At 39.6% G+C, this 12076-nt stretch overlaps 1 protein-coding gene across 3 annotated transcripts in view; it reads right to left on the bottom strand.

Annotated features, from left to right (window-relative positions):
- LOC117544818 (zinc finger protein 385C-like) overlaps positions 1–12076 on the bottom strand; it is a 70764-nt gene that overhangs the window by 17040 nt on the left and 41648 nt on the right. Inside the window, exon 1 of one of the 3 annotated variants that reach the window (XM_034214273.1) lies at positions 9929–10305. The exons of the other annotated variants lie outside the window; for them this stretch is intronic. Coding sequence (XP_034070164.1) covers positions 9929–9938 — 10 coding nt within the window. The 5' untranslated portion in view covers positions 9939–10305. Of the gene's footprint in view, positions 1–9928; positions 10306–12076 lie in introns of those variants that run through there. 3 annotated transcript variants of the gene reach the window in all.

Below are 12076 nucleotides of genomic sequence, written 5' to 3'. Positions count from 1 at the left end.
CAGTGTATTCTGTAGGTGCAGATCAGAAAATCCCACTCGCTCTATCTTTAACTAACAGTAATCTTTCTATTTGCAGAATGGCACTCAGTCATAACAAACGGTTTAATCAAAGGCAGGATTAAGCACTGAGGAACGTGGACCAGAAATGGTAAAAAGGGTTGTCCCTTCTCTGACAGAGATTTGCTGTTCAGCCTGCAAAACACATTGTCCAAGGATGAAAATTGAATGGTATGTTTTCCACTTCATAAAAGCATGAAGCAAACAGCTTCTCTGACTCATAAAACAGAAGTGGTTCGTGCACTGCTCTTCTGCAGTAATGATGATGCTATTCAGTGCTTACACAATAGGCCGAAAGATGGGCATTTATGATGATTTCTGGAGGATGAATTAGCATCCATTAAAAACGCCATTGACAGCACCGCTTAGCTCCCTCCTCCGGAAACAAAACGGTGGAAGTGAAGGCCTAATTTCCATGATGGCTTAGAATGCAGCCCCCGTCTTGCACTGTGTGGTCTTTAAATAAATCATCTTTATACTGACAAAGTACATTTAGGGCACGAACAGTGGCCAACGGGCAAATTATCCTGCTGGCAGTCACTGTCTATTTAAATTCACACAGCCGCAGCTGGCGGCTTCTTGAGAATTTCTACCTGCGGGGCAACATCCAACCCAGATCAGGCTCCCCGCGGTAATCTGTCCTACTTTTAACAGGAGCACTGAGGGCCCATTTTCACCCCAGGGTCCAAAAACTTCTATTGAATTTGTTCAAGGTGAAATACAGGACTAATGTCCTCAGGTCAAACAGAAATCCTGGGGTATGTTGTCATTATTCTGCAAAGGACACAAGCTACCGCAGCCTTTAATGTCCACATATAGGAGAATTACAAAAAACAATAGAGAGTTCAAATGTATGTGTCTCCAGATTAGAAAGCAAATGTGATTAAGCATAATTTAAAAAGGAGGCTGTGGCTTTATATCTACATTATTGTTCCACAGCGTTTCCACAGGACATCATATTTAGTTTAATGTTTTAACTGGCACTAAATTAGATTTAATAACTGCAAATTTTGGTTAGTTTCTGGGAGCACATGATTTAAGATTCTCTCACTATGATCTTCCATTTACTTCGTCGAGAAGACTTTCTTTTGAAAACAAGTAAACACCAAATTCAAATTTTATGCACAGAATATATTGTTTGCTTCTTCGACCATGAAGGATAAACAAACACTAGGAGATAATGTTGATCTGCTGGGAAATGAGCATGAAAGCACTATCAGTGCAGCTCAGATAGAGCAGTGTTTTGTTTCCTTTACCGACCCTCTGCCCTTCCATAACGCTCTGCACGTCTTTATCAAGCACACTTAAAATAAACTGCCACCATCTGCTTGAATTGAGATAAGCCTGAATCCAATCAGAACTGCTGAGCGGCAGTCAGCAGATGTGCTGCACATACTTATTGATATTTAAAGTCTGTTGCAGCTTTATCCGCACCACAAACTTAGTAATTAGCAGCTTTCTGTATGGATGCTCCACTCTGGCTGTCTGCCTAGCGGAGTGAGTTTGAAGGATCGTACATTTGCGTCTTGAGAGCTGAGAATCACCGGATCTCTGCTTACTGGTGCATCTGGAACGATGCTTATCATGAAAACATTAAAGAACACAAGCTAGCATCAGCAGACGCATGGGGCTGCACAAACAGTGATAATCATCAATGAAAAAAGTTTGGAGAGTTCTTTAACCTTTCCAAAACCACAGAGAAAAAAAAGTGTTAGGAATGGACGAATCAGTCGGGCTAACTAGCCTAAGCTAGGTAGCACTACTACCACTGTTGTGTGTTTCAGAAAAGATCATTGTGTAAAGTTAGTATTACTACTATTTCCCCTCTGTGTGAAAGCCAGTCTTTGTATGAAAGTGTCATAATTGGCGTTAAAAAGATTGAGTTATGGTTGCTGGGTAAATATTTTCCTGGGCCCATAACTTTGACCCAGTTTATCAGTTTGTAATGACCTTATGAACACAGGCTTTTGTCTCCCTATTCCTGCCTGTTGGCGTCAGCTGATAGAGGTGTTATGGCGCATTTCCACTGCAGCGGGTAGCCCCGTTTAAGCGTCCTTAATCGTCCTCAAGCGGCCAGGCCAGTTTTTGGTGGCCTTTCCATATAGAGTAGCACCGGCTAGCGGGTACTTTTTCCCTCTTTTCCCGGCCCCATAAAATCGTGGTTCTACCAGGCCAGGGCCTGGGCTAGGGCTGAACTAGTGACGTCAACACTCTCGACTGCTGATTGGTCAGAGAGAATCGTCACAAGATCGCGCGCGAGATCATCCCTAGCGTTGCATATATATTTAGAACAGTGTTTCTCAAACTTTTTCATACCAAGGACCACTTAACTCCACAAATATCCAAAAACACATCGTTTTTTACAAATTGCCTGAAAATTGTACAAACAAGTGGCAACATGTGCGATGAAGGTGCTTATTTGGGCTATATCATGCAATCGAAAGTGAAACTTAAGCTCGTTCCATTGCGGAGATATTCCCGCGAGAGTGCGGAAAATTTAAATTATTTATTTATTTCAAATGTGACATTTTACCAATATACTCACGGACCACTAGGGGGCGCTCACGGACCACCAGTGGTCCGCGGACCACACTTTCAGAAGCACTGAGATTCTAGAAGCAAGCTTGCAGCATTTTTATACACAGCATTTTTGTAAACGGAGGAGCTACAAAAATGGCAACGTCAAAGAAAAGCACACCGTGGCCGACCGAGGAGGTAACGACGTTCAACTTGGGGATGATAAAATCCAGCGGGAGCTCGACGGAACATCTCGAAATGTGCCCCACCTACACTGCGTTGCTACCCCAGGTCCTAAACTGTAATCGAAATGCGCCACGGCCTCGGACGCTTCAACTGGGCTACCCCGCTGCAGTGGAAATGTGCCATTATAGTGCTTTATCTTGTTATGCACAATCTGGATTCTTCTCTCAGAGAAGTCTGGGGTAGAGATCTTTAGAATTGGTTTGGCAACCGCTGTGTCAACTCGTGGCACAGCACGTCTTGTGAATATATAGAAATTGTATTTATTGGGATAAACTCCTTGAGATGCACCATCTCGTTTTCAAGGGGGTCCCGACAATAGCAACAACTTACAGACACACATAAACAAAAAGACAAAAAGCAAAACATGACACACAAGACAAACCACGTAAATTCAAGTAATACATACAATCATTACAATCATTACAATTTGAGAGACAGTCGAGCAGATCTGTTTCATCAATACCAGTTTCATCAATAACAAGTGCAGACCAGTTGAAAGTGAGATGATAATGCATGTATAAAACATACCCAATGATGCAAGAGATCTAATAGCACCGGGTAAAGTATTCCAGTCTGTTGGGGCTTTGAACATGAACGCTCTTCTGCCAATCGATTTTTTTGCTGAGGGGACAGAGAAATAAATCTGAATTCTCCGGCCGAAGCTCCAAATAAACCATCAGTGAAAGTTCCTGCTCTCCTCGTGTCTCTCTGAGTCCTGTCTCCATTGCTTCAGAAGTTTCCATCACAATGGTGACCATGTCCTTTGAACCGCAACTTCTAATAAATCAATCCTTTAGTCAAAGTTGAAGCACGCATAACATCTGAAGAAATCCCTCTAGGCTTCCCCAAGATATTGGGTTCACGAGAATGTGACAGAGTTAAATGCCTCGGGACACGGCTATCACCAAGACATAAAAAGGTCACCAAAAATATGATAAAGAAAATCATCCTCCAGGGACCATACATATTCACAGAAAACAAATTGTAGTTCTAGACAAAAGGTCACTTGAAGAATTGTCATGGTTTCAAGTAAATACCAAATTCCATGACAAATGTTGGAGAAATATCCTCTTCTGGAGCCACATTGGGGAGTAACAACTACAACGTCAGATTGCAGGGTTTGTGCTGGAAAGTGGACCTTGAAGAAAGATTGTATTTTTGCTCTATCAATAACAAACAACAGGACAACAACATAATCTTGGCATCTATACAGTCTGATGGCTATTGACACAATAGAGTGCACACCCCGTCATGCACCTTGAAGGGATGGGGATAATCAGAGAGTTCAGTTCATCCTCCCTTCTGTTTCTATGCCGTTTATCTATCACAATGCTGCAAAGCAAAAGACCACAAAGAATTGTGTACATCAGTGTTTCTCAAACTCTTTCATACCAAGGACCACTTAACCAATAACAAAACACTCGCGGACCACCTAACTCCACAAATATCCAAAAACACATCGTTTTTTACAAATCGCCTGAAAATTGTACAAACAAGTGGCAACATGTGTGATGAAGGTGTTTATCTGGGTTATATCATGCAATCGAAAGTGAAACTTAAGCTCGCTCCATTGCGGAGATATTCCCGCGAGAGTGCGGAAAACTTAAATTAATTAATTAATTAAAAATGTGAAATTTTACCAATATACTCACGGATAACTAGGGGGCGCTCACGGACCACCAGTGGTCCGCGGACCACACTTTGAGAAGCACTGCAAGTATGTTCAGTGTTTGCATTCAATTGCAAGTACTCACTGTGATCGCCTACAAAGTCAAATGAAAGATGCAAGTGGACAGTCAAGACAGTCAATATTTGTGCAAATTACGCGAGGTGAAAACGTCTTCTGGCTGAACATTTAAAGGGTTTGTTGACATAGCCATACATACATATACACATAACAGCCAGTTTACAGGTGTTTGCGTGTTAGCAATGCCGCTAAATATTTTTAATTGTTTCTGTAGGTAATGCCACCACAACTAAACAGTGAAAAACTCATTTAATTAATAAGTAAGCCTCGAGTCCCAAACTCAAATCGGAGGTACAAAGTGTAATCAATTTTTCTAGTCCTAATTTTGACCCCAAAATGTTTCTGACAATCAACCAAAAAAGGGCTCTGTAATGTAATTTCAAATATTTTCCAGGACCCACTTGTCTATTAAGGATTTTATGTGTTTTTTTTTTATACATGTTACTAATTGGAGAAACTAAATAATCACTATTTTCTTTTTACAAGCCACACTGTCGGAGATGTAATCTGAAATGTATAAAAAAACAAACTGCATTGTCCTAACCAGACAGGTCCACGTGTCCTCCACAGATCTCTGAGATCATCCTGTCACATTCTCGCTTACCGAATATCTTGAGGCTACACGAGCTCTTGGCAAATCCAAAAGAATAATAGAAATCGTTGGCATGCATGTGTCCAAACCATTAAAATGACTTCATGTAGTTGATTTTGGCATGTAGCCTCATTCCCAAAGCACATTTGGAAAAAATGTGCCCGCATTTTGATTCATGAAGTGAGTCATTCGAAGCTTCTACATGTACACCTACAAGTTTGACAGGATAATGGAGAAAATTGTTGCATGCAATTTCATCTTTTAACAGCGTCTGATGTTTTAAAACTACATTTTGCCACTTTCAAAATGATGATTACATATTTTCTTAAAACAGCTCAAATACAGGCTTTTTGAAAAACGTATCCGGCTCTAAAAGGGAGGAATGTACACCAATACAAAATGAAACGCACAATTTATAATTTTCTGCAACTAGTCTTGATACACAAAACGGCAATTGGTGGCGTCATGATCTAATGTAGCGTTTGATCAAGGGAGTTGTTATATTGTCGTTTTGCCGTCAGCTTCTCCCGGTTAGGATTCCTTCCCCTCATTCAAGAGGTTTTTAACCATTTGCCAAATTATCTGCAGATGTTTCAACCTCTCCAAACAAAAAAATGAGGTGATTAATACTGATAAAAAACACTGAATGAAGCAGTTTCAGAGTAAAAATCAACGTCTCATCCACGCTGCTCGGCTGCAGCCAAATGTTAAGTGAACAAATCAAGGTGACCGTGGTGGATAAGAAATAAGATGACATCTGTGCGTTGCGTTGAATGATCACATTGCGGGACAATAACTTGTTAAGACAGTGGCATGGCAGGGACTGTCAGAGTGAGACAACATTTAGGTCCCTGCTAGTGTTAACATTAAAGCTAAACCTTGTATTTAGGATTAGGATTAGATTAGAGAATGGTTAGGGTTCAGCACATGGGCACTAGTCAAAGTAAAAGAAACAAGTGTGTGTGTGTGTGTGTGTGTGTGTGTGTGTGTGTGTGTGTGTGTCTCCCACAGTCATTACCAGTCTAATAAAATGTACACTGTCAACACTCTACAATGACTGATTGCGGGCGTCAGCCTCTGTTAGCAGGGTGGCTAACTAACGGAGGGCACGTTTGTTTGAACACACACAAAACTAGAAATGAAGCATAATTTATCCATTCAGACTGAATGCATAATGTATTAAAATTAGTTTGTGTAAATCAGCATACTATGTGAAATGATTATGAAAACACAGCGTACATGCTCTATGGACAAGTGAAAGAAATATGTTTGTATACCATGAAAAGGTGTTGTAAACATATTGTAACCTCATGCACTTTATCTTCTCGTTACACTTTCTGGTTGGATGAATTAACTGCATTTCATTTTACTACAGTAAGTGCGATGATAATAATAAAGTTGATTATAATCTAATCTAAAAGATAAAACTACACATTTATTATGATTTCGTATCAAAAGAAAGTCCTTTTATTATAGTTGGTTCATATGGCATACCCGTTTTGCCTTCAACTGAGGTTGTAATCAAATATTTACTTTGTTAACCTTTGACCCAAATATAACACTTTGTCTTATTAACCTTGATAAAGTAAATTTAACTTATGTGGGTTTTCTTTAAATAGTGACATGAGAAAGTTCATTTCTTATTTCTTTCTGTTACATATGGATTACATTTTTTAATTATCATCAACAGAAGTACTGTCAACATACTTTACTTTCTATTCACTAAATGTGCAAACTTGGCCTCACACTGATGTCAGTTGTTTCAGATACTGCTGTGGCACACATAGATTAAAATGCTCTCACCGACACAAGGCGCTGAGTCAAAGTACAGTAGCCTAATTAAATTTGTTCTCTATGATAATCTGCAATCAGTATTGCTATTAAAATCATACTGCGCCATACTCATTACCCTATGATTAGAATAATGAGTCATTAACGCTGCAGGAGAGTGAGTTTGAGCCCCAATAGGAACATTAATGGACCCATCTCTGAACTGACTTCTGTCTCACCAAACATTTCGAAAAACTTTTCATTGCATGTGACGAAAATAAGAACTAGCTATCTCCACCGTTCTCGATCCCAACTGGAAACAGATGAATGCTTCATTGATGAAATGATGGGTCATAATATAACACTTGCTAATGTAACTGCTTTCTAATAAAGTGAGTAATTCTCTCTCATGCACTGAACGGTTTTATTTGTTCTTCTGCATTAGCCGGTTTTACTCTAATCACTATACATTTTGTTTGTCATATAGAAAATGTACTTTATTAAGTATACTTCAGGTGAAATCCAATACAATAAGTTAAACGGCTTCATGCTTTGCTAAAGCCATTTATTTCCAGCTGATAAGAAAGCTATCATTGGTTGCAATAAAAGGCAATTATGTGTTGTTTCTGTAAAATTATGTATTGTAAATCATTTGTGTGGGTGGTATGGATCACAGGGTGCTATAATGAAATAACGCAGTAGGGTTTTAGGCAAAAATAGGATTTTAGTAAAGTGTAGACTTTTGTTTCGCCACCTTTTAAAGGGAATACGAGGTTAAATGTCAAGACTCCATCCAGCCTGTGGCACACTCAATGATAATATATTTATTGTAACCATAACCAACTTCCGGTTCCTTGTTTATAATATGAATACGTTGATTTGTTCCCAACACTGCAACAACAAATATGTGGGGGGGGCAAGGGGCTGATAACTAAAAACTATAGGAGACAATGTGCCCAAAAGCACTGGAATACATTATTCTGCAATGTCATAATGAATTAATGTGTTTTAAAGTCACATTAAATGCTGTGGCCTTGAATTATCTTAACCCTATTCATTGTTTCGTAATGTTTATTTGTTGTACACAACAGTTCCTTTACATATGCCAAATAGTAAAACTTGTATCTTTTCACTCTGTTTTACGTTTTTTTATTTGTTTCAAAGCAATTGTGAATCTTTTGTTTAAGGGCTAAATTAATATTTGTTTAAAAAAAAAAAACAACAACACTTGAACGAACCATGTGACAATCACTTGTTACCTGCAGTTGGATGCAGCTCATCTCCAATTGTGGTTTAATTGTGTTGAACACACCATTACCAAAACCAGTCAACAAGTCATACTTTAGGCGAAGATTAACTTCATGATTGTGCATCATGGGGAATTTTAAACCGAAACAGAGCTTTTCATATTTGTTATAACTCGATTATGATCCTGGTGTGCTGTAGAATACATGTTTTATCCAATGACTTAGGGCCAGTTTCTGCTTGGCTACATATCATTTTATAACAATAATTTCTCTGCAAAAGACATAGAAAGATGTAAAGCTCAGAAATATGTCCTTTGTTCTAGGATATTTAAGTCTCTTGCATCTCATACTGAACTCAAAATGAGATTTATATACATAGCTGTCACTGCAGCCCCCGAACGAAGCTTTAGCCGAGGGATGGGGGATGGAGGGGTGGGGACAGCTGCAGCATGGCCACCAGGCAAAACTCCACAGTTATCTCCTCTCCAACTGTTTCCCTTTGATCTCTCTAATCTGCCATTTGAAGAAGACAGCATCCAGAGCAGCCGCACTGACACTTCCTTGTATTTCCATCCCGGCACACACGGCACAGCGTGTATTTGCCCTCGAGCCACTGAAGCACATCACAAAATGCAAATGTAATGTATACAAATGATTTAAACCTGAGCCATACATAACATTGACTCTTTGAGATGAGAAATTACACATTTCTCCTCCTGTTTTATATAGACCATAAGAATATTTACCGAAGAAAAAAACCATAAATGTTTGCAGTATTAATGGCAAAACTACATTTTATTTTCATTAATGTGTTGTTTTTTTCCGATTGAATGTTAAGACAATAGTGAAAACTGTATCTTAACTTCCGAGAGGCGTAGGTGACATGTTTAAATTCCTTCTTATTAATCAAGGGTCCAAGCTCAAATTATAATAAATACAAATTCATGTAAAACAGATCTGGCATTTAGGAAGCTACTTACTACTTTTTGCTTTTAAAGTAACTAAAAACATGAATTATGGATAATCAAAATCAATGCAGATTCATCCTTTCAGCTCTACAGAATATATTCATACTGAACTCTTGTTTACTGTTTCATTTGCATGCATTTATCTAGAGGTCAAACTATGAATTTGAGACTGGTTAATTCACTGCTGTCTGAGTAAAAGAGTTTAACTTAAGTGGTTCTAAATTTAAAAACCGTAAATGCAATCAGCCTTTTGCTCCTTAGCCGAGTAAAGAAAACAAACACAAATGACTGAATAGCCCCACACTGCCTTTATCTTTAACAGGCTCCAATTATGCAAGCTAATCTGAGCATATTTCCCTCGGGAGGCAAAGACATAATTGCCACCAATCTGCGCAGTGATATCAGCTCTGTTCTTGTGCGGCTTTAAAATGACTTGACACATCTGGGAGCGACGGTGTTGTATTGGTCTGAACTCCACACTCGGTTTCATCAAAAGGGGTCAATTAGAAACAGGCGAGGGACTCATTCTGGATGCAGAGGAACTGAAAGAGGGCAGATGGTAGGCAGGAGCCTGCCCTTGAGCAATGGTGTGAAGTCATTGTTGGAAAAACACACACTGTCAGGGGAGTAGGCTACTCACATGCGTTTAGTCTGGTGGATCAATGAAAACAACACATCTCAAGACAAATACAACCTGATATAACCTCAGCTGCTTGTGAGGCAATTGCATCACCATAACTAAGTGGTGCTGACACACACTGAGAGAGTAAACAAACGGTCTTACCGAACAGCATCTCCACGTGTTTTGTGATTCCTCGGCTTGCCACTCTCTCTGTGATTCACTCAGGCGTCTCCTGCCAGTTTATCTCCCATCAGAGAAGTTGAACAAAAACCAACAAAGTGCCACCTCACAGATCTCCGTCTCTCTTCTGTGTCTATAGTTCCTCCACTTTGATTCTCTTACTGAGGGGATATCCTTTTTTCCGGTCAACGATACATCTTGGCTGTGATCCAAAGTGAACGGTACATACGTGCTTCAATTAAAAGCTTCGCGCTCCGCTGGCCTTTGTGAGACGTTTGGGAGCGAGGCGCATTGAGAAACAGCGGAGAGGGATAAGAGGCTGAGAGCGCGATGGTGAGAGTCTGAAGAGCAAGTGTGTATTCTTCTCTGTGCGTGAGTGTGTTAGAGAGAGCGAGTGAGTAAGTGAGTGAGGAAGAGGAGGGGGGGGGGGGGGGGTGGCAGAAGACTGGCTACCAACAACATGAACATCCCACCTCGCTCCCCCTTCTCCTTCTTCTTCTCAGAAACATTTTTCTATTTAGGGTTCACACCTGCATGCTCCCTAAAGGACTATTACATATAATTTCCTTCCTGGCATTAATTGACAACAATGGCCATCATTTATCAATCTGTTTCTATTCTGCTGAAAGCCCTGCTTGAAATGCAGCTGTGAGATGTTATCCCCAAACTTTCCATTATTGAGGCTCAAAGACAGTTGACAGTTTTAAAACCACATCCAAATTATACACCTTAAATGCAGGGTGTACTTAAAGGTCCCAGGTCATGGCCATTTCTACTGATCATAATTCCATTGTTGAGGTCTACTAGAATAGATTTAAATTGTGCACTTTTCCAAAATCACATTGGTTTCTCATACAGCATCTCTGTATAGTATGTGTATTCACCAGGTATTGACTCTCTGTCCTAACAGGCTTGTTGGAGCTCCTGCTCCCCCTCCCTGTGAGCCCAGTGTGCTCTGATTGGTCGGGACGTTGCGAGGCTCGTTGCTGCGAGGAGCGGACAGGCTTCCGGGTCGGCGATACAGCGAGAACAAGCGAAACTCATCCTGAGCACACACAAAGATAGAAACGGTAACAATTCAAACTCAAAGCTTTAAAGTGTTAGTCCACAAACCGATAGGTGATGTCATGTTGACTATGTCCACTATACAGTTTATGAAGGAACTACTTCTGCTTGACCAGAAGGTTTAAGTGGTTTACTCATTTCCTACAAATGTCTTTTCACACTGGAATAGCCCTCAGATGAACTGTAAAGAGCGCAAACCATCCTACTTTGGAATAATTTGCACTTTACCATGATGTATATAATCATGATGTGTCGAGCATAAAGTGGAACAACCTTTCCTGCTTTACATAAAACCTAATTGTGACATTTTCACCCAGTGAACGGATTTGTTTCATCAACAAAAACGTTGGAGTCCATTGTGTGAGACTCATGTTGCAAAGTGTTGTAATGTGCCTGGTAATAGTGTACATTGTTCTTTATTTTGAAATTAAAATTGTAATCCTGCTAATAATCCTAATTGTACTAAATGTTACAGTTTCTTTAACTGTAACAGAATACAGTTTCCATTTTTTTTTTTTTTAAATCGTATCCTTTGTTTTCTGTTACTCCCAAAGCGTTTCCATCAGATACTGCAGTCCTGTGTTGGTGATGATTGATTGCACGGTCCTGTTTGATTAGAATAAATGATTTCTACACTCCTGTTTACATTTCCAATAGGTTGAATGTGCAGAGGTTTCAATCAGAATACCGGAGTCACTCATGCAGCACATAGTCATTATTTTTTCCTATAGCAATAATAATCACCATCATAATTGAACAGCAATGGTTGAGTGTTTAGCCAAAGTAAGCAGTAGAGTGATATTTAAATTAACGGTTTGTTTTCCTACAATAAACCTCCGTTCGGTGTTCTTAAGCCTAAACATTCACTGCATGTCAAATCTTTTGGACCCAAACACCCTCTCATTTCTAAATATTTAGATCTTTTTACAGGTTATTTGTGATGATGATCACATGAGTGGCTGAAGTGGCTTTAATGCTTCATTTTTTGGGGGGGGAAGGAAGCCACACCGCATGTGGAACTATGACAAAAAAGGAAGATTTGAAAATGAAAGTGATTCTGTATTC

Source organism: Gymnodraco acuticeps, unplaced genomic scaffold (assembly GCF_902827175.1).
Source record: "Gymnodraco acuticeps unplaced genomic scaffold, fGymAcu1.1, whole genome shotgun sequence".
In the NCBI taxonomy this organism is placed as follows: Eukaryota; Metazoa; Chordata; class Actinopteri; order Perciformes; family Bathydraconidae; genus Gymnodraco; species Gymnodraco acuticeps.
Note: the sequence above shows the minus strand (reverse complement) of the source record. Positions and strands in the feature narration are given on the sequence as shown.